Here is a 22,962-nt window from a genome sequence, read left to right on the forward strand (position 1 = left end):
AACCAACAAATAATCATATTTACACTGAATGTCGCTGACTTGAATCCACTACAGATGCAGCCTCTTTCACTGCTCCGAGTCCTCCACATGCAGGCCTCTCTTCCAATTCCCACTTCTAGGCAATTATACACAAGTTGGAGGAATGCCTATGAAAATATGTTCCCTTCGGCCTGACAGCAAAATGTGCTGTTCTCACTTACGCAGACGAGTGCGGGAGCACTGGTGGCATGTGTCATCTTCCTCATTATCATGAGATCTCCTGCTTAGGCGTGCTGCGAGAAAGAGTGACAAGTCATGATTGATCAGCGTGTTTAGCCACACCAAGCTATACATTCATGTAGACTAGGTGCTGACAGTTGTGTACAGAATAAAAAATGTATAAACAAGGTGCTGTAAGCTGGTGGGTCGCACCAGCCTCACAGCACTGAGGCATCTGGACCTACTCCCAGATGTGTTGCTAAGTCTCCAGGACTGTAAAGAGAGATTTCAAGCCTGTTTGGATCCCTGGGTCCTATGAGCAGTTGCCACCAGTGAAAAATCAACGCACGTGCCTGTTCTTTTCCTTTGTATAACAATTTTCGTAGTTTTCATGCATGAAGTACTCTTAAATCATTTGCAGGGCACTGCAAAAGAGGTACAGTTACGTGTTCTGCTGAGGGAGCAGTGTCTGATTGTACTGCAGCTCGTGTATTACGAGGAATGTACTTTTTCCCTCCTTCATCTTCTCCAGTCCACACTAAACTTTATTTATCTCTTTTATGCTCTCCCTCAGCCATTTCTTTTCCCAATGGAAGTCTTCATACAAAAGCAGTTCACATTTCAGACCATCTATTTCTTTAAAATAACTTCAGATAAGGCAGGATACAGATTTGGAAAAGTTTTTCTTCCTGGTTCTTGGGAATCCTGTTGCAGCGATGCTTTGCCTTGGGGATTCAGCCCAAACCTCATTTCACAAAGGTGATTGCTAAAGCAGAATCTACCTTTATATTCACCAGCTGGGGAGTCAACATTAGCATTTATTTTATGCAGCAAAGTAAACTTAAAAAAAAACAAACCATCCTCAGCAGCCAAAGAAATAATTAACTTCAGAGTATAAATAGCTATAAAGGATTTTGACATGTGTGCAAGCTTCTCCCAGTCTATGGCTTTGCACCCATACCAATCATATAGCTCTCAGAACATAAAAATAAATATACTTTACTTTGTAGTAGTGAAGCGCATACAGGACACATCAGAGTTTGAGGCTCTGTTGTCTTAAAAATGGTACAAAAGAATAAGAGGTAGAGATTTCTGTCCCACTTCACAAGTGGAAACTGGCACACAAACTCAGTGAGGTCACAGGGTTGATGCTACAGAAGCATCAGGAATTAAACCAGACTTTCTTGAATTCGAATCTAGTCCTCTTGGATCCTAAACTTCATTGCTCTTACTCTGGACATATTTTTCAGCAAACTGTAGTAGCATTGTGCTTGTTTAGATGTGGTGTGAAGGCTTGTACAGGGAACTTCAATGTATACCCCAGGAGATCTCTGATATTTTGAGTTACACTGATGAATGCCCACAGGATGTGTTACGTCGAGGCCAACACCTTCTGCTGAGAGGAATGCTCTCTGGAATTTCCTAGCTGCTGTCACCAGATCTTCTTTACCTTAGGGATTTAATTACTGTGTTAATCAGGAGCCAGACTTGACTCCAGAAGCAATGCAGTGGGTGTGAATTCCAGGATTTCCACAGGCATCAAACCTGCATTCTGTAGGGCTGTGGTACCCTGTGAGCATGTCATCATTCGGTATCTTGCTGGAGCTGAGGTATTTAAAATGCCGTGCAGGCACAAAGCTCTTACCCATTTCCTCTCCTGAGTTGGGGAATGTTACAGAAGCAGTGTGTTCTGGATCAATGTCCGTGCAGGGAGATTATAGGCATAAATAGAGCCTGATAATCAGTGTTGCAGGATGCATGCAATTAATGGTAATAGAAAATTAATGTTAGCACCTGTGGTCTTCTGTTAGGTGAATAATTCTCCTAGGGAAAATTACAGACCCTGTAAATCCTTCAAAAATGTAGAGTCAGCAAGTACTGCTGAAATACTCTGTTGCATTTGAAGTAAGTCAATAATATCATTAGCTTCAAAAGCAGTATTCAGATGGTGTTCTGCATTTATCCTAATTTTTCTCCATTGTGTGCTGTCTTCCGTAGCATATTTAGGGAAAATGAAAAATTCATACAGCCATCAGCATTGGGACAGCATTTCACTTGTGATTTGCAAGACCCTTAGCAGTTCTCCCTGGCTGAGACAGTGTTATCTTCACTCTGAAACATAAAGTTTTGCTCAGCTCTCCCTGTGTCTGTAGTCTCATCCCTGACCACAAGTCATTGAAGCTCCCTCTTGGTTGCAAAGTGGGACCTGAACAGTGGTCATAACCCCTCCTACTGACAGAGTAGTGCAGAGGAAGAGTTAGCCTTGACCCTGAGATTATTTCATAAGCTCTTCTGTACTTGTGAGGATATTGGGAGCTCCTAAACAGAGAAGGAAGAGAGAAAACCAAGTTAAATGGCACGGGTACTGTGTTTGGGGTATTACTGCACGCTTCAAACAATAGGAGGCACAAGGTGGCACACTGGGCAATTTTAAGCACACATGGAGTGCATTAATTCCTTTGAAATGCACTGCTTGCCTCGTCACTATTCATGTTCTGAAATCGACTTTTGGAACAAAAATATGAGGCAGAAGTCAGACTAGCTCATAGACTGACAACCTGTCAAAGCTGTGCTTCCCCAGAGCACATTCAGAACAATGGACTTTGTTTCATCTTCATTCCTCCTTGGTGACCAGGAGAACACCAAGGGGATTATCAATTTTCCTCGTTTGTGTTTTGTTTAGGCAAATTATAGCTCATTTCTAGTAGAAATCCAAATCGTTTCGTATTTGCAAACTCTTTTCTTCTGAATCTACTAGAAATGTATTTGTATTTTTAAAATCATTCCTTTTCTGGTCCAGCGTGTTGTAAAGTTTCACCTTCCTGATGTCAGACTTTTCATGAGAATGGGAAACTGCAGAGCCTTTATCTCTGTCCCTTAAACCACATCCAGTGCTATAAAAATTGAGCATACAGTTATGCACGTTACCTAATTTAAACTTGCAAAAACAGGGAAGATGATCTGTCATTGGTTTTCACCAATCATTTTAAGTACAAATTGATTCTCTGCATGAGGTTTACATTTTTGCTTCATTCCATAATGCCCATTGTGGTTACTAGAAGGGACAGTCATCAGCATCAGATTTACAGTAGATACCAAAATCCTGGTTGAAGTTAGAGGGTCAGTCTCAACACTGAGCACTGCAGAAGTTACCAGAAATGCCTTAATCTGCTCAAAATCCTGTTTGTGGCTGCTGCCTTCCCACCATGCCAGGGAGGAGCCTGTGTCCTTCTTCACAGCAGGCGTGTGGCCAGCGAAAATGAAATTAAAAGCATCTTGATAATATTTCATATTCTTCCAACTGCCTTTTCAGTCAGTCCTTTGGGTTTAGGCTGTGAGTGCTTCCACCAACCCACCTTGGTGCCTGTAGCCCACCACGGTGCCTGGTGAAGGGGCATTTCAGTGGTGTCCCTGGTGATGACCCGCTGACCACCCCTCTCCCCTGTCTCCTAGGTCTCGCATCCGCCGGGAGCTGTTCATCGAGGAGATCCAAGCCGGGAGCCAGAGCCAGGCTGGGTCGAGCGACTCTCCTTCCGCCAGAAGCAGCAGGGCCGCTCACAGCTCCGAGGGAGATAGCTGCGATGGCGTGGACGCAGAAGGCCCACCTGAAGGAAAGCCGAGTGGCCCGGAGGCGGATGAGTACAACAATGCAACCACAAAGTCTCAGGGAGGGCCAGCGGAGTCGGCTTTCGAAGCGGGGGAAGAGGCACTGCAAGGCGCCAGGTCTTCGGAGAAAGCGGAGCCGTTCCAGGCGGAGAGCCTGGAGGACACCGACGACGAGGGCAGGCTCAGAGCACCGCGCCAGAGCTCTCCGCCAGCATCGCAGCGCCCGGGAGAAGCTCTGGAGACACTGCCAAACTCTGCCACGGAAGGGGATGCCTCTACCTCAGCTGCCTCCACCTCAGTCCTTACAGGGGAGAGCTCCTACAAGTCAAAAGAAAGTTCAGAGAAAATCTCCAGTGTGCCAAGTACGAGCTCGACGCCAGCCGCAGGCTCGCAGAAAGCCAACTCTCTTCAGAGCTTGTTCGGCTTCTCGGAGGCGGCGAGCTCCAGGAACACGCGAGACAGCTCCTTGAGGAAAAAGAAAGCGGCAAACTTGAACAACATCATCCACCGCTTGGAGAAAGCCGCGAGTCGGGAAGAGGCCGTCGAGTGGGAGTTTTGAGATTAAAACTCACCCAACTCTGGAGAGCTGGGAAGTGAAACTGGACCTCTACTGGTTTTATTGTGTTGCGCACTTAACCGCCCTGCGGGCCACAGGGCAAAAACGCCATAGGCCAAGGTGCATATAGAAAACAAAAAAAAAAAAGGAGCGTTAAGCCCAATTTATGTTTGTTGTTTTCGAGGAAGAAAACTGAAATGTGTAGTCAAGCTTTTTTGTACCCTGAAGTGTTTTTATTATTGCCCTAAGTAATTTCCACAGTTTCTGGAATAACTCATACAGCTTTGCCTTGTGCCCTCCTCTTTGGTGTGGGCTTTAAAAAAAAAAAAAAGAGAAAAAAAAAAAAACAGTTGAAAAAAAAAGAAGAAAAAAAAAAAAATCAAACCCACATATTAAAAGGGGGCTTTTTATCTGCCATCTAATGGCTACAGAGCGATAATACACTATTATCTTCTTAAACCAGGAAAAAAAAAAAAAGAAAAAGGGGAGATTTTTCAAAAAAAAAAAAGAAAAAATAAAAAAGAAAAGTTTTTTGTAGCTGTTCAGTTGCCACTAAGAGATTGCACAGTCAAGCGACTCTAAACACACTAGTTTGGATTCCTACATATTTTCAAGAAAAAGGAAAAGAAAATCTTGTTTGAAACTTTGAATTAAAAAAAGAAAATAAGAAAAAAAAAAGAACACATTTACTCCACCTATTTTTTAACAAAAAACAGAAAAAAAAAATCAAAAAGTCACATCAGGAAAATATCTTAATTTGTGGTAGCTGACTTAGTGTTTTCTTGTAAGTGAAATAGAATATTGACACGTAGTGCACATTGTTTCATAGCTTTAACTGATTCTGGTCTTTTGCAGACCAGAATTTGTTTAATACACTCCATTTTAGGCCAAATCAGGACAAAAAAAAATAAAATCTGAATCTAGGTATTTTATAATCTGCTTTTTAACCTCTAACCACAGAGCACGCTGATCAGACCTCATATCTAGGAGGTTTAGGAGACAACTTAGAAACAGCATGTACTTGATCATTTCACTTGGTTCGTAGTGTACAGAATTTCCTTTCAGTAAAGACAGAGCGCTCAAAAAACGTTGGCCAGTAACATTTCAGCCTGCTACTTCGGGACGAATCCCGTATCCCGAAACATTCAGCTTACCTGGAATCGATTAAAACGTAGTTCACGTGTACGATTGCTGTCACACACACCACTAAGAGGGGACTGGAGCTGCCTCAGATAGAGACCTTTTCCTGCTGTTGGTGGCCATTTACTGACTCTCTTCCCACCACAAGCACTGATTTTAAATACGTTTTAGTTGTGGGAAGCTTATTTTTGCGTGGATAAAGAGTACATGGCAATGACCAGATGGGCTCTTACCAGGATGGAAACAGCCCAAACTCCAAACCAAAACCTTCGTGCTCTCGAGTCCCAGTCTAGACCATTCTGCCCTGCAGAAACACAGCCTTTTTTCCATTTTCTTATGCACAGGTTAGGGCTGATCAAAGTACAAATCAAATTCTAACTTGTCTCTAACTCCTCCTGTTGTCTATATGTATATGCGTGAGCATAGAGGTGTGTGGAAGGATGTGTGTGCGTGAGTGTGTGCGTGCAATTTTATACGTCTGTGTATTTTCTTACGTACTTGTGCACACATAGAGTGCATTACTGCCACCTTTTTTCAATAAGCTGTTTTATCAGTTATGGCTTCTACAAGTTTGCTAATTTAGACTCCTTTATTGCCATATCTTTAAAACTAACAATAGATGATTTCGGAATATATATATATATAAATATATATATATATATAATTTTTTGTTTTGTTTTTGGTTTTTTTTTTTTTTGCTTATTTATAGGTGCTGTATTTTATTATCTGATTGTTAGGAAGGGATGAAAGGGGGCAAATATTCTTTAGAGGGATAGACTGCCGGCAGTATTGGGTATAATTTACAAGATGTAGTTGTCATACTGTATATTATTGATTGAAGACTTTTTGACCGTATTGTGTATCATTGAACTTTTGTCTTAGGTCAGCATCTTTTTGATGACACTTTAATGGTGCATTCATTACTTCTTAAGTTTAATTAATATTACTTTTCTGATTTTGGGGGAGGGAGGGATGGGGAGAGGAGTTCCGACTTTAAAGGTATGTTCCCAATATTACACCTCAGTGTGCTTGTATTAATTCATTAGTAGGATTTTTGACTGTAAGATGTGAAACCACATTTCTTGCATGATGTTTTAGAACTTATGTATTTCATTTACAGTCTCTTAACATGCAACAGCAGCACTTAGCGCAAGTTTTCACAAATTAAGAATCAGTACACTAAAATCAGTCCTTTTCATGATTGAGAAAAGAAGGCTCTAGGAGGCTGAAAGGCAGGGATTTATTTCCTATTTTTACTGCTAGCTGTTTCAGGATACCTCCTTGGGTAATTGGGGACTTGTGATGCAAACCTAAAATTGAGAAACAGAGAGAGCAACTGCCCCTTTCTATGATGAGCTGAGGAGGCGATTTGTAATAACAGACACCAGTGTGTGACAGCACGTGCTGGAAGCGGTTATGGCTTCTGATCTGGAGTGCAGTTAGTCCGCGGGAACAGCCAGCGAGGGAAATAACATGGTGAAGCAAAGTGTTACCTCTCTGTATGTGTACAGTGTCCTGGTTTGACTTACAAAGCACAGCTCCATCGATAAATGCACGTCCTGGTAAAAATACACATACCTTAATACAAGTCATAACAAGATGTGTCTTCAGGCAAGAAGCAAAACTTGTCACTGGAAGACGCAGATATTTTCTTATGTTCTTTATTTTTTTTCTTTGTTGTTGTTTGGTTCAGGTTGGGTTTTTTTATAGGCAATACACTTGCCAGTCTGTCTCTACTGTCCTTGTCTGCTGATTTGAGATCCAGGTGCTTGATGCAGTCAAGTGGTTACTCTCGGCTTTCTCCATAGTGAGGGGTTTTTTTCTGTTTGAAGATTTATTTTTGTTCTTTAAATTAATATTCCCCAAACTGTTCTTGTGCCTGTGTCTATATGATTGCATTCCATGATGCTTACTGAGAGCTCTTGCTGCATTGTACGACAGCAGAACTGTATTCGTAGGTTGAACGCAAATGCAGCACTTAAGGTCAGTCTCTCTTCTTAATAAGCAATACGTAAGTGCCTTGAAACTTAGATCTTCTGGTTTTTTTATGTTTATTTTTGTTTTGCTTTTCAGGTTTCCACTAGTTCTGTAGGATTCTTTAGCGTCTGCCCAGTTTTTAATGCTGTAATGATTTTTAAAAAGCATATCTGTAGCTTGCCCTAGAGGAAATCTTTCTTTTATAACACTAACTGTTAATTCTAAGCTCCATTATTACATTTGAATTGTGTAATTTTGCTGGATAAAGACAGCATTCATAAGTCAGAAGTCACTCCATCCTGCCAAGGGTTGTCATTGGTCTCTATTATAAAATTAATCAAATAAAATGCTGTCAGTATTTCCTATATTTTTGGCACTTTATTAATGGCTTAGCTCCTTTTGTTGTTTCATATTTAATGATCTGCATTGAATGTGGATTAGCCTGCTGAGATGCTATTGGGGTGACCCAGCCCATCCTGCTGGGGGTCACTTTGGGTTCCTTGGTGGCCACCTTATTTAAGGGCAGGGGCAGACGAGCACCCTCCAGTCGAGCTTGTAGTGTTGAAGTGATGTTCCCAGCTGTTTGTTCCCGGTTTTTAGCCAAGGTCACAGCTGCTTTCCTGTTTCAGTGGAAAGTAAAATGGGTTAGCTTGAACTACTGCTGAGATTCTCTTTGTTGGAGATGAGTTACCTACTGGCTTTCCAAACTGGCAGAGACCTCCCCAGTTTAGAGACTGAACACTGAAAGGTTTTACCTGTATTTCCGATCGAGTGCAGCATTTGGCAGTAATGCTTTAGGAAAATGTGTATTAGAATAACTTTTTTTTTACTTAATTAAAAGGATAAAAAGTTGGAGGAGAAGGAATGCCAAAGAGTAGCACGGTGGCTTTTTACCCTCTTGGGTCACTGCTTACACAGGAAATAAGGTGTTATCCAGGCGCATGTGATGTGGGGCTCACCTCATGGGGCAGTCGTTTTGTAGGGCACAGAGCATGGCAGCAGGGCCCTCCTTACAACGCTTCTTTTCCTGATGGATAAAAGCACAGGCAGTTTTCAGAAAGTCCATAATGCCAGAGTCTGGTTTTTCCTGAGGTTCTCTAAAAGCAAGTTTATTTTCTCTTTCTGTTTCCAGTTCTATGCTCTTACTAAAGCTGCAAATGAAAGGCCCAGGCTATCTTAACAGAAGTACCTTTATAGTGCAGTTAATATTGTCATTTTTTTTCTCTCTGGATGGTTAGGGAAGAAAAAAAGTGTAGTACTTTGTTTGCTAAAAGCAAGGGAAGAGTATCCCTCGGCAAAGGGGTCATACAATGGGATTGTCAATATGCGTCCATTTTTGAGGATACAGACTTCAGCCAACAGAATTGCACATGTGTATTGGCAGAAATGCATTTAATTACAACTGCTGTTGATGACATAGAACTTTACAATTTTATTTATTCATGTCTAAAATGCCTATAAACAGAGCCACTCTTTAAAGGAACCTGTATCAGTGCACTCTGCCCATATCATGCATTAGCGAGTCCTTTAGTAATAAACTTGCTGTGATAGGAAAAGATCTATCTTATGGCTAAAAAGGAAAACAAATTTTGTGCCTTTCTCATTAGGTGAAAGATTTTTGCATTATTTTTGACTTGTTCAGAAGGGAAATGGTGTAGAGAAGGGGTCTCACGAACATGACAGAATTCTATGCAATATTCTTTGATCCAATTACTTAAAAGTTGGTATTTTTCAATTCTTTAATGGAAGAAACAGTAAGTTAGAGAAGTGTGTCATTCTGGTGGTAATTCAACTCCAAAGCTGATAAATTCAGAGAAATTAGGATTGAGGGAAATATGACAAAATAATGTAACGAAATAATGGAAAACGCTAACAGTGATTGCAGTCCCCTACTAGCACAGCTGCCGTCACAAGTCAGTCATTATCCATCTTAAAATTACTAATTTCTGGTATTCTTAAAAATCACATGAAATAAAAATGCTCCTGACAAAACCAGGGCAGGTTAGAGGGAAAAAAAAAAAAAACCCCAAGCATTTTGACCATATATAAATTAAGAGAATATACAAAAAAAGTAATGGGTTTTAGACTCTTCCTTGCACTTGAATTTAAACTGATATCTTAACTGAAAGTAATCTGGATCAGTGCCTTTAGCAAGGTTGCAAAGAGATCAGTAAACTTGGCATTCGTTGCAAGCCAAAAGTAAGGTGGTGACATTTTTACCATGCAGATGGAGGGCACTATTTTTGCTTCGTTTGTGTCTTTTCCTAACAAGCAAGTTTCTTAAATTATCCCTTCTTTCTTCTTCACCCAGTGTACATATCGGCGGGTATTCTCTGTCTTACAGCCACTGTGCGTGGCTGAGCTGTGAGCAATTCTTGAAGAAGACTATCAGAAACATGGGAGGAGGAGAAGAAAAGTTGGCTCTTAGGTGGAGGCTGGATATAGAATTCACTAAAACCAAATCAAATCTTTCCCGTGAGTGAGTGGCAGTTTTGGCCCTGATGAGACAAGCTGCTTATAGCTTTATACTCCTTAATTTAACTCAGATAAAACGGCTGCAAAGCAGTTTTCAGTTCATTCCTGTGTTGGCCTACTGCTTTCCCTGGCACTTTCTCCTGCCCCACTGTTTGAACATCAAGATTTTCTTCCTTTGTGTTGCATATACAATCAACTTCTTAAAAAATGAATAAATAGAGAATTTAAAATTCTATAGAAACAAAAGACTTCTTTCCCCAGCAGTTTAAAATCTTGCTGAATAGTTTTTAATTGCAAGGAGAATCACTGGCATGGAAAGCACGAGATCTGAATTTCTCTTCTAGCTTAACCTTCTTAGTTTGAAAAGTGATGTAGCAGCCCCTGTCGCCTTCACGTATGTATCTGAGCACTGAAATGTAGAAGTATTATTTCATCAATTTGTTCTTTCCTTCCCATCTCTTTTATGAGATATATTGACTATGCCATATATAAAATATAGTTAATACTGAACTTTATAGCAAGAAAAACGCTTTATGCTATGCCTAGGGACTGGTTTGTCCTACATGACCAGGTCATTTACTATGCCCTACCCTATTAATATGCAAAGATTAAAGGTTTTATGCTCTGAAGGTGAAATTTATCCTTTTGGAGAAGGTTAGTGTTAGGCCTGTGCACTTAAGTTTTCAAAAAGCCTTAAAAACAGGTATGTAAGTGGTGCCATCTCTCTCCTCAGGGATGATTCCCCCCCTGCCAAGTGGTTCCGTGGCATATTTAAGATAACTTATTAGTTGTAAGGTCATTTTCCAGTTGAAGAAAGTCATTCATTGAACTTTAATAGTGAGCCTCCTCACTAGCATCCTCTGGTACCAGCAAAGGCTGGTTGGAGGCATTACACCTGCTTTTCCCAAAACGTGGCCATTCCATGTCAAACCCAAAGTCCTTGGCTGTCCATGATAAAGTCTGCATTTCTGCAGCTGTTTCGTGAATGGAAAAAACCTGACCTGATTCCCAGGCTTCATTTTCACTGCTGTTCCCAAACATGTTCTGGCATTATAAGGAAATGTCTCTTTTTAAAAAATGGATCAGATTATTATATTTTTCCTTGCCCAGCTCTTCTGTGAAGGACAATTGCTGTCATTTTTCAAGTTTGCTTTACTCACAGTGATTTCAGTAGATTTTTGCCGCAGTTCTGTAGATGTCTTATTATTAAAACCGTTGGTTTCATAGTATCATTTCAGTTTCCTTATATTTTGAAACAGCCAAGTGCAGAGAATGACTGAATTCTTCACCATAGCGAAACTGCAAGAAACAGTACAGCAAAAATAGATGCCTGAAGCCCCCCTGACATCGTGTCTTTGGCGTTTTGTTTGTATTTTAGAGATTATTTGTACTCCGTAGTACAATCTTCATCCAAAGATCCTTGGAAATGGAGAGTCATGCCAGGAATTTCCTGCTGTTATGGTGACATACCTGTTTTTGCATAGTTACTGTGTAATTCTGTGGTAATGTTCTTAACAGCACAACCTCTCTATTGGTAACAAGAATAACGGCGTTAAGTTGCGTTATCCTCTTCTGTCTATGCGGGTAATTAATATGCATTTTTAGGAGTTGTTAAATATGTATATGTACAGGATTCCAGTATGGAAAAGCCCCTCTGTATATGTGGTATTTGCGTGCTTCGTCTTAAGGGTGCGGTAGACTTGCTACAGCCAAATTCATGAAATCATTTGGGGTGTAGGTGAGTGAGGGCTTAAAACCAATCTGTATTTTGATGCTTAGAGGATGCCATTTTCCCACTTGTCAGATAAGTTCCGTGGTGTAAAGAGGGGATTGTCCATCTGAGAGATTGGATTGTTTGAGCTACGCGGGTTTAGCTAAGGAGGAGCGGGAAGGTCACATTCAGAATACATCAAAATAATTCCAAGGGTCTGAGATGTGCAAAAGCCAAGTCTTTTGAAAGGAAGGGCCAAACCTTGACTGCAGCATCCTGTAACAGTTGGTCTGGAGGTTTTGCTTCAATACAACATCCAAGAAGTTAATATGCTAGATACTTGTACATGTAAAATGCACTCTCCCCTATCTATGTGCAGTGGGCAGGCGAACAGTAAAGACATCTTTAAAACAATCACCAAAACAGCTGATCAGTAATAAGCCAAGTATCAAATTAAAGCAGCAATTCATTCTTGCTCTCCCTAAGCTGAAAATTCAAGTATTCTTGGGAACGAAATAGAAATCTCTGTTACGCAGCTCCTCTTAGAAGGCGAACATCTGTGTTTTCAAGACAAGAAGTAAAACTTGGCTTGCTCGGAAGTACAATCTTATCTCTAAGTAACTTTTCTACAATCAGTCTTTCAATCAGACTTCTCTGGCTTTTGTTAGCTTACATTAGACCCTTAGTGTTATTTTGACATATTATTTATATGTGGGTAAATTATTACTAGCTTTAAAAGTGTTTCCAAAGTACCTAGTTACCTCTGGATGCTGGTACAGGCTACGTGAGGAGTACTTGAGCATCTAGTTTGTAGTGGAGGTGTGTGGGGAGTAAGCAAGGCCACATTTGTATCGTACTTGTCTTTTTCCTTGATCAGGGCTTCCATTTCCTTCTCGCCTCCTCTAGAGAGATGGAGATCATGGATCAATTCTTTTTTTCCTGTGGGGGAAAGATTTTAGTTTAGCTTGAAATGGCTCTGTTTTCATTCAACACGCATATCACCAAAATCCTGTATGTTACCGCATTTCCCATTCAGTTTTTTTAGGTTCTGAAACTTACCTAAATTTCCTATTTAACAAACTTTCTCTACTTGGAAAGCTATGTGCCTTAATTCCGAATCTCTTTGTGGAGAATAATCTAAAGCACAGTGATCTCGATTGCAGCGTTCACAGCCGCTTTTCATTTTGGGGGGAGGGGGGGAAGCAAGCACCGATCGAGGAGCATTTCAGTGGCCCGACATGAGTTGCCCCATCGCTGATGAGCACTTCAAACACTGTGTGAAGTCTTTGTGCAATAGCAATTCTCGCTCTGCGTTTGGAGGTTCGTGTCCCGGCTGCCAAATGCAGGCGAGCACAAGCTCTAGTTTAGGAGAATTCAGGTTCCTGGGGAAGAAAAAAATACATATCCCTCTGGGTTGGCTCCAGCAGCACGGTGGGGTCTCGGGTTAGAAAGTCCACCATCACCCACAGTATGCTCATAAGGCTCAGTCTCACCCAGCATACTCATAGGTCTGTCAGCATTCAGGAAACACTTGTGGACTTCAGCCATTGCTAACTGTGACCATGTCCTCTTGTGCCATTAGTGACACACGCTGTCTTCATTTCCATGCCCAGAGCCTCGTGGTCTCTGGGTGGCAAGGCACTGTAAAGTCATTCCAGTCTTCATTTGGCTTTGTAAAGAACAGGCTTTCACCCACCAGCATCCTCAGCCCTTACCAGCGCTTGTGTGTGTTATTTTCCAAGCTTGCTCTCTCTACAGCATCATAAGGTGAAGTATATAAAGGTGGTTTGTAATTAGGAAAACAATCTAATATTTCCTATTTATGAGATTAATTTTAACAGTTTCTTTTTTGAGGTTTGTTTTTGTTTGATACAAACACAACAGGAGTATACATATCCCCTAAATGGACGTTGGAGAAGGTTTGGGCTGTCCTAGCAGTGGAGCGGGAGGTGTCGGCTCGTCGTAGTATCCATATCATTGTGCCCCTGTTGTGTTTTCTAGAGCAATCATTTTCTTTTTTTAAAGTATTTTATCTAAATGCCTAATAAATAATATTATTTAAATAGTTTTAAAATAATTTAGGACTGAGAATAAGAAGCCTCAGTTGTGAGAGAAGAGACTTAAAATATACAGAGAGAGAAAATACCCTTAGCCTCCTAGAGCCTCTACTGAGAATGTCATGAAGATGCAGTGCCCCTTTGTCAAAGTACATAGTGATTTACTCGAGAGTGTTAATTTAAAATGAGAGACTGGTTTCCTGTGATGTTCATCTTTGTTGGCATATGTTTGAATTTCTGAATTCAGAGCTGATTTTCTTCTCATTCAAAGTTGGTCAAGGAAAAAAAGAGAAAAAATCACCTTGTGCAGCAGCAACTTTTCCTGGTGTGAACTCTGGAAATAACACGTTGTGAATTGATCTCGGTCACGGAGGAGGTGGTTCGTTTTCTTGCAGTGTCGGAACACGTTCAGACAGGCTCTCCCTGGCTAGGTCACGCTTGGCAAACGAGCAAGAGAAAGAGCTGCATTAAGCCAAACTAAAACCTGTTGGGCTCAAAATTGCCCCTGCTTGTGGCAGGGGGAGCGTGTGTCTGCACGAGGGACGACGCAAAGGGCCTCTGGTAGCACCGAACCACTCGGCCCCGCAGTACAGCCTTATGGTGGGCAAAGACAGACGGTGCTGAGCTAGTTGCAGGGCACATCACCACTTCTGTGGATCTGGAAGCAAATTTGCACTTTGCCTTTCGAGGGTGTCCCACTAAAAACCATCAGATGAATTTCCCACACGAGGTTCTTTCCTTCTGGCATAGTCTGAAAGAATAAAAAAGGAGAGAGAGACAAAACGAAAGCCCTCTGGTAATTATCGGATAACTTCTGCAAAACAAAAGAGGTTGTTCCTGTCAGAATCCTCTATGCATTTCTGTGTTGAAAAGCGTTTTCTGCCATTCCTTTTGGGAAAGCAGCACTCGCTGGGAATGCTGCGAGAATGTCGCTGTACGAATCTGGATGATAATTCCAAAGCAGATGGAGGCTGGCTGGGGGGGGGGAGGGGGATGTTCTGTTCTTTTTCTTTTTAATTGTTTCCCTCATGTCCCTTTTCATTTATTATTTTGTTTTGTTTAATGAAAAAAATTAACTCTTTGCATTTGTGCAATAACTACTTGCCATGAGAATGGGCAGACCTTGGAAATGCCCTGACTACTAACACAGCACAAGATGAACTCAAACAGAAAGTGGTGTACTTTTTCCTGAGAACCTTTTTTTTTTCTTGGTTTTTATTTTGAATAATAAGCTCAGTTTTCCCCCCGTGTATTGTGGTGTCTTACATTTTTAGCAGTATTTTATATTTTTTTTTTTTCCTGTAACGCACTAAGTCTTAGATGTTTTTAGAGCTTGTTTGTTATAGTCACAATCACAGGTTGAAAAAAAGGAAAAAAAAAAAAAAAAGGAAAAAAAAAAATCCTCACAAAGACCCAATTGACCAAAAAGAATTAAAAAAAAATTTTTTTTTTTTTTTTTTTTTTTTTTTTGTACAAGTAGCTTTGAGAAGCCCACGTTGTGTTGCTGTGACTCATCTTTTGTAACATTTTATTTCTTGGTATTTGTTTAAACATAAAGAAAGTAAGAGTTTATATGGCTGGCAGTAGCAGGGCAGCGCTCCCTCCGTCAGCAGAATGGCATTGTTTCTTCTGTCTTTGTTTGGTTAGCCATATAATGTTTGTTCTCAGCACTGTACAACGGTCCCTATATGATATGGAGAAGCAATATCACTGTATGAAACTCACACGATGTATTATTATTATTATTCACTAGCACCCTAGGTGTGATAATTGAAGTAAATATCTTTTATACAAACACAATTCCGCGTGGGCTGTCTTTATTAAGGTGAGACCTGAGTCCAAGCAGCAAACATTTACATTGGTGGTTCTGGTTCGGTGATGTCCAGGGGATGACGGGGGGGGTTTGGTGGGGATTTGTGTTTCTCCAGGGGAGGAAAATTTACTTTCTGTGTATCAGTTTCCAGGGGAGAGGGAAATGTTTTCAATACCTTAAATGTTGAAGTGTTAGATTTCCACATTCAATCTGTTTTCCAGTGAAATTCAAGTGTGACGGTTCCTGCTGCAGTCACTGGGAGGTGGGCACCTGCCTTCATAGATAAAAAAGATGGATTTGGGGTCTGAGACTGCAAGGGGGATTGTTCTGAGCACCATAACCATATATTAGCTGATTTTGACAAATGAGATTCAAGACATCATGTGAGGTCAGAAATGCTTTAGATTCAAAACTGAAAGTGTAAAAGAATTTTCCCATATATTTGTCTCTTTATTTTTTCAGATACTTCCTATAAAGATAAATTCCTCTTCCAGTGCCTTATGATAAGTTGTTCCTATAAATGTACTCAGTCTTTACAGAGCCTCGAATTTGAAGTGTGGTGAGAAACAGTTGTTGTAATCCATCAGTGGAATTCTATTTTAAAAACTAGTAGAATAAAATCTCTAGCTTGAATACTTTGGGATTCAGGTAGAGGATGTGTGTGTGCGTGCACTTGCCTGTGTGCTGCTGTTTTACCTGGTGTGCTCATTCTGTGTTTTAACTGTGAATTGAAGCTGATTTGGGGGCACTTACATTTATTTACATCCTCTCCTGCAGTACATATCATATCTTTCCTACCAGGCTGCAAGTTCTTGTGTTGCGTGCCTCCTTGTGGGCTGTAGTCCTGTTGAATAGGGTATTTAATGCCTTTATTTCTTTATAAATGTCTGTTTTCTGCTTTTGAAATGTCTGTGACAGGTTGTTCCACATGGTATAAAGGTTCTAGGTTTAACACCTTTTCTTCTCCCCCTACTTTTTAGCCACTGGTCAAACTGTTGGTTGCTGTAAATGGTGTTATCTTGTATAACTTGACCCTAATCATTTTAATCTCGATACTAAACAGCTACACTTCCAAAGTGCCGTGACTCAAGTTGATTAATTTGTGTATTTATAACCTGCATTTTTCTTTAGGTATGGTGGTATCAACACTGAACTATTAAAATCACACGCATGGTTGTAAGCAAAAGCTGCATTATACTTGTGAAAGCACAGACCTGGTATAGCAGAAGCTGGAGAGGGTTCATTGTAGCTCAGAAGCATGCATCCAGGATAAAACCAGACTGTTCTCTCAAGCCTAAATCTCCAAAAGTTTATTTTTTGGGAAACTAGGAAGGCAACTGAAACCACAAGGATGCATCTCAGAAGTCAGGAGCAGATACGCTCTTCCATGGATGTAGTTGGCTCTTCCATGATAGCTTCATTGATAGCCCTTCAGAAGGGTGTTGAAAATCTACTTTTCAGAAGCACATGCTGTGTGTTCCCACAGACCCTTACTGGTCCGCACTGGGGCATGGCTGTATGTCCCCACTGTCCTGCTGGTAAATAGGTGCTTTTGGAGTTAGATGCTGTAGCAAGGGAGAGGTTTTATGTAGGAAATATTACAGGCATTTGCTGAGTTAATGGGAGAAATCCTTGTTTATGGTGTCCTTAGGGGCTGGAATAAGTTAGTCCCTCGTGAGCACCTCAGTGCCACAGGTACTGGCCATGTAGTAAGAGGTAGTCAGCAAGAGGTCGTTTGTCTTTCAGTGGGAAGGGGGGTATTTTTTCATGTGGCATCATGTTCCCACCAGGTGAGAACATACCATGAGCAGCTGATGTGGTGCTTTTGAGCCCCGCTTCTTTCCATTTTGAAAAGCAGTCATTTTCTTCTAAGTATTTCTGGTTTAAGTGGTGAAAAAATTGTGTGCTTGCCAAGAGAGGGCTTCAGAAAACATGATTTGATTACAGGAGAGCATTTTATTTTCTTTTTGCTCCAAGCTATGGGAAACTGATAAGAAAATTCAAACTGTTTTCTTGAACTCTTCCTAGTTACCCATGTAATTATCTTAGTATCCTTGGAAATAATCCATTCTTCTATGAGATCTCTGTCCTTACAGGGTGAATTTATTAAGCAGCGCTGTGGTTCTTTGCTGGGGGCTGTTTATTTTGGAGTGGCTGGGCCAGGAGGGAAAGGGAAGGAGGAATCCTTCAAACCTTCCCTTCCCAGCAAGCCCTCCAAATGTGAAAAGAAAGGGGGGAAAGGAGGGGAGGGCGCAGAAATCTTGCCTGCACGTCCTGTGCTGGCAGAGGAACCCAGAGAGCTGGGTAGGGAGCTGCTCACCCAGCATTCATCTCCCTGCAGTTTGTAGCTTGTTTTGCTCGTCCCCAAAGCACTGATGAAAAGGGCTGCAGGGGACTCAAAGAGGATGCTCTTGTGCTGTAATGAGTGTGGCAGCTTAGGGTGAGAGAGCTTTTCCTTGTGCTCCCAATCCTTCGCCACTTTGGGCAGGTGAAGTCTCCAGTTCTGTCCTCAGGTTGATGGATGTGATCTGGTTTCTACTGTGCCTATTTTTCCTCATCTTTTTGACATCACGCCCAAGTAAAATTGAGGAGTGCTGCCTCCACTGGTGCCAGTCCCAGCCCTTGCTGTCTAGGACTGCACATCTGCATACATCCCTGAAGGTTCTTGATGTCTTCTCTTACAGCCTCTCTATCTGCAGAGCAACCTCATCACTTCATTCTTGGAGCTTTTCTAGGGCTGGTAACTGTTGCTGAAGACTAAGTAGATGGTGCAAGGAGTTGCAAATGGCTTTTAGAGATGTTGTCATTCCCTTGTCATCATCTGCTTTCTTTTTTCGCCCTTTTAGAAAGCTTGTAGAAGGTCTGATCATAGAATAATCTCATGGCAGGTACAGAGGTGATAACAAGGACAGCCTGGTTGCTACCCATAAGCAAAGTTGGAGGCTGATCTCTGGAGCACTTGATCTCCAGTATCTTTATTCACTCTTTGGAGATTCGTGGCAGAATACATTCCCTTCATGTGATGGTGTTTTTTCATATGAGGTGAGGTGGACCTCAGCAGACAGCTCAGCTGGGCTTTTGTGCTACAACCTGCTCTTCAGTCTTTACCTCTGAAGAGATTTGCCCTTCAGAGGACTCTGTTGGATTTGAGAGACAGGGCTCTGATGCCTTGTAGAAAAGAAATGTCCAGTCATTCGCTGCTGCCTTGTCCTGTTTCTCAGCCTATGACAGCTCGCAGCAATGGTGGCCCCAAGGAAGAGGCTTTGCATAAAGCTAAGACAGATTAAATGACTCCCACACAAGTCTGGACCATGCAGAAATGCTGTCCCACACTATGAAAAGGTCAAGACAGAACTAGAACCATTGAGATGTACAACACTGAAAGGCCTCTGACAGCCTTCCTGTTGCGGGAAGCATTTTGGCTCAGATCTTCCTTCCTTGGTGTATTCATAGACCAAAAAGAGGACAGAGCAAATCATCTGGTTCATCCAGGACTGAACCTGCAGCATAGAGACTGTGTCCCCCTCATCCCTTCAGCTACAAAGCGCAGAGTCAAGTCATCTCCCTTTGATTCTCCTGGAAGGGGAGCAGGACTTTGGGCAATAACAGTACTGTCTTTTCCAGACTTCCTTAAAAGCTGAATGCCAAGTATTTCAAGAGCCTGAAACTGTGCCTTAGTTTATGTATAAACCTGGGAGCTCATCAGGTAGAACTGGAGGTAAGACTTCGTTGGCTTGAAAACATTCACAGCAGAGAGATGCCAAAAAGCCTCAGCACTCATTTCTGCATGGGGAAGAACAACAATTTCAACTTCAAAATAACTGTCCACAGCATCCCAGACGTTAACAGGAGTAGCCCAACATGGGGAAAGGTGAAGAAGCTGGAAACATCAAAAGGCCCATGGCAGACCCAGCTCCCGGAGCTTTGGCTCCCGCTCCTCATCCTGGCGCGCTCAAACAGTGTTTGTGTTGAGTATGTCTCCTGCTTTGTGCCCAGGTTTCTCAGCCTTCATGTCAAGATACTCCAAGATTTAGTTATCTTACCATCATCTTCCTTCCAGTCAATAAAATAGACTTAAACCCTTTGAAGTAGTGGGTTTCAGTGCACTTCAGTTGACTTCTGAGAGGGTAGTTTTACAAAGCAAGCTCCTAGCATGCCACATCACCTCTCTTGTTTTCTTATTTCTTTACAGTTATGTAAATTCAAGGAGGCCAGACAGTAATGGAGGGAGATTAAAAAGTTACCATAAGGCAAATCAGGGTGTGAACTTGCAGAGCATCAGCTAATTTGCAGTAACTGCCCATGTGTGTGCTCCTACCCAGCAGATCCCTTCAGCAATACCACTTCTCATTTCCTCCGGGCTCAGAGGATGCACATGAGCAGTTACTCCTGTCTCGTGGATGTGTAGCAAGTTACAGCCTATCTCACCCCAAGGTGATTTATTCATCTGTCTGTATCCTCAGTAATCAAGCCACCATCTTATGGAAAGATTGCCTCTCATTTATTTATGTCTGCCCTTATAACTTCAAACTAAGTTGCTAGTATGTCTTAATTTTCTCCATCTGTGAAAACAGATGCTGTTTATTTTGGATGATTTGCCAAGGGAGTCCAATTGCTGGGGCTTGTTACAGGAGTCAAAGTTGCTGGTGCTCCATGACAGCCCTGGGCTCGCTGTCTCGCAGCCCCTACATCTGCTGAGCTCGGTGCCCCCCAGGGCTCCAGGACTTGTTCCCCTCAATATTCACTACAAGGATTTTACCTTGCAGCTTTGGAGCAGCGTGAGCTATCCACAGGACTATCCACGGTGACAGTGTGAAGCTCATCTTAATCTTTTATGCTCAGTTTAGAACCATTTTGCTTCCTCTCAGCGTGAGACACCTTCGTTGTCACCATATGGCCTGTCCACATGGATGCTTTATGTTTTTCCAGAAACATCCCATGGGAGTGTCATCCGTGGCTGTGCTCCACATTGCAGGTGCATTGAGACTTCCCAGAACAGACATCTCCTTTACAGCATACTCTTTGAGCAGAGGCTCTTTCTAATCACTCAGGTTTGGGCAAGATCTGATGCTCTTCAGGAGCCTCACCAATACCATTCTTCCTGAGGGATGACCAGTCTTTTGCAAAGTTCCCTGCGAGGGGCCTGATCCCCCTTCCCACTTGTGTTGGGCATTTCATCAGTGATCCAAAGAAGACTTGAAGATTCAGTCAGTGTTATGGGTATGGGATGAGGCTTGTGGCTGATTGTTGTCCTGAAAGCTGCTTCTCTCCAAGCCCAGGATTCCCCATGAGGATCCAGCTGCAGGGTTAAGGTGCTACCCCAAGTTCAGTGCTTGGCAGCCAAGCTCTGCACTGGGGACTTGCTTATTGCCCCCAACCCACATGGTTGTTGCAAACTCCTGGGAGCCTATCCATAGAAACCTCTTTCCATGCCCAATGTGTTACTGTTAGCCAGGCCAGATGAATGCTCAGGGATTTAGGATCAGTGTCATTGGGGAATTTGAATGAGGAAAACCCTGGTCAAGGAGGGTTCACCCAGCCAGCTGCTATCTAGGGACAAGTGCCCCATGCAAGACTCTATAGTCCATCTACTCTGCCACCTTCCAAAGGACTCCCGGGAAAGTGGAAGATACTTTTCAGTAATACTCCAGTCTCAGCTGCTTGTTTTCTGTGTATCAGACAAGTTAAAACCAGACCTGCCTGTGCCGAGCAGCACTGGAGCGTGGCACCAGGCAGGGCAGATGACTTCTGCCCACATTTGGTTGCCCAGTTGCTGCCCTTCTTCATAAGGTGATGGCAATGTCAGGCCATGGCCTCAGAAGTCAGGGATGACAGAGCTTGAGGCTAAAGATACATGCTTTAAAATCCCAGTTTCCTCACGGCTTCACCTTCTTTGTCCCATTATCTTGTGCAGTATCTCTCCTCCTTCTGCAGCCTTTGAGGTCTTTGCACATCTGAGGGGTCAGAGCAAGGGCTTTCCAGCACAGCAGCTTAGAGGAGACAAAGGCAGAGTTTCTTTTGCTGGCTCTCAATGCTGGAGCTGACCTGCCTTCCCGGCAGAGCCGTCCCCTGCTGCTGGAGGTGAGGAGTCGCTGGCAGAGAAGTGAAGAGTTCGCGGGTGGCCACTGCCCCTTTGAGAAAGAAAGTCATGATTAAAGAAAGAACCACCAGAAACCAACTGTGAAGAGAGATACTGAAGGAGAGACATGAGAGAGAAGATCCATGCAGTTTGGTCGCTTCAGTGTTAGACATGGTTTTGGTCTTTGCTGTTTGTAGAAGCTCAGCCTACATTGAGGCAGTGAAACCCAAGGGAAGGAGGGATGCAGCTTTCTTTAAAACTGGGAGATGTGTTTCTTTGGTGCCTTTTTTTTCTCCTGAGCAAACTAAAAAGCACAGTCCATGTCGCTCAAAAGCAAAAGAGATTGAAGAGAGAAACTCAGGAGCTGGGATCCAGGGCTCAGGATGCCAAAGCTCAGCTCTGCAGGGTGGGAGGCAGGGAACGTGTCCTGCCTCAACCAGCCTCTGCTCTGCTTCCACCACCCTGCAGCCTGAGCACAGCATCAAGCTCTTTGCAGGATGATCAGAGCTGCCTTGTGCAGAATTGGGCCCCACAGCCCATGTTTGGCGGGTAATAGCTTCCCAATTACATTTTAATGCAATTTAAAGAGACAGCCAATTAAATAATTAACCGTAGGGAAGAGGTTTTCTTCTTTCCAAATCGTGTTAATGCAGATCCTTAGCATCAGGCCACCCATGCGCCGGGAGCAGGCTGCGATTCCCCATTTCTTGAGAAACACTGACCTCCAGTGGGGCTGCGCCTTTATCACAACTGCTCCTGGCTCTTCCTCAGCCTTTTCTTTGGGGCCTATAAATGCAAATATTCAGGGAAAAAAAAAATAAATCCGTGCCTTGTGTCTGTAGCGTGTGTCACCTCCCCTTCCCTGCAGGAAGGCTGCGTCCCTTATGAGTCACATAGGAATTGCATTGATGAGAAAAAGGGGGATATTTGCACTGGCAAAGCCCCTGCTTTGTGGGAAAGCAGCGCTGGATTTGGGCACAACTTCGTTTGAGCCCCCAGTGCTGGTGTTCTGAGTCCAGCCAGGCTCTGCACGGCACTGCGCCCCATGCAAGGACCCCCATACACAGCCCGTTTTGGGGTGGATGGGGCAGCTCCCAGCCTGGTAGGGCTGGGAAAGCTGGAATTGAGCAGCACACACTTTGCACCTCTTGTCTGAAGCCTTCAGAGAGGGCAGAGGAGAGGCCCTGGGGGTGCAACAGTCTGCCCTTGCTTCTCCCCCAGCACGGCTGCTTCCCAGGCAGCCTTTGCACCTCCTGCTCCCTGGCTGTTGATAAATGAGGATGGTTTTGCCTTCCAGCCGTCTGGAATTTAGGGGAATAATTACAACGGGAATTATCAGGGAGGGACTGG

General features: G+C 42.7%; 1 protein-coding gene across 8 annotated transcripts in view; it reads left to right on the forward strand.

Annotated features, from left to right (window-relative positions):
* The window catches only part of CUX1 (cut like homeobox 1), a 273,385-nt gene that overhangs the window by 237,204 nt on the left and 13,219 nt on the right, over positions 1-22,962 (forward strand). For 7 of the 8 annotated variants that reach the window (XM_030472165.2, XM_030472166.2, XM_030472170.2 and 4 more), the window contains one exon: positions 3,652-15,520. The exons of the other annotated variant lie outside the window; for it this stretch is intronic. In XM_030472165.2, the coding sequence (XP_030328025.1) occupies positions 3,652-4,363 (712 nt within the window). In that variant the 3' untranslated portion in view covers positions 4,364-15,520. Of the gene's footprint in view, positions 1-3,651; positions 15,521-22,962 lie in introns of those variants that run through there. 8 annotated transcript variants of the gene reach the window in all.

Source organism: Strigops habroptila, assembly GCF_004027225.2.
Source record: "Strigops habroptila isolate Jane chromosome 13 unlocalized genomic scaffold, bStrHab1.2.pri S16, whole genome shotgun sequence".
NCBI lineage: Eukaryota > Metazoa > Chordata > Aves > Psittaciformes > Psittacidae > Strigops > Strigops habroptila.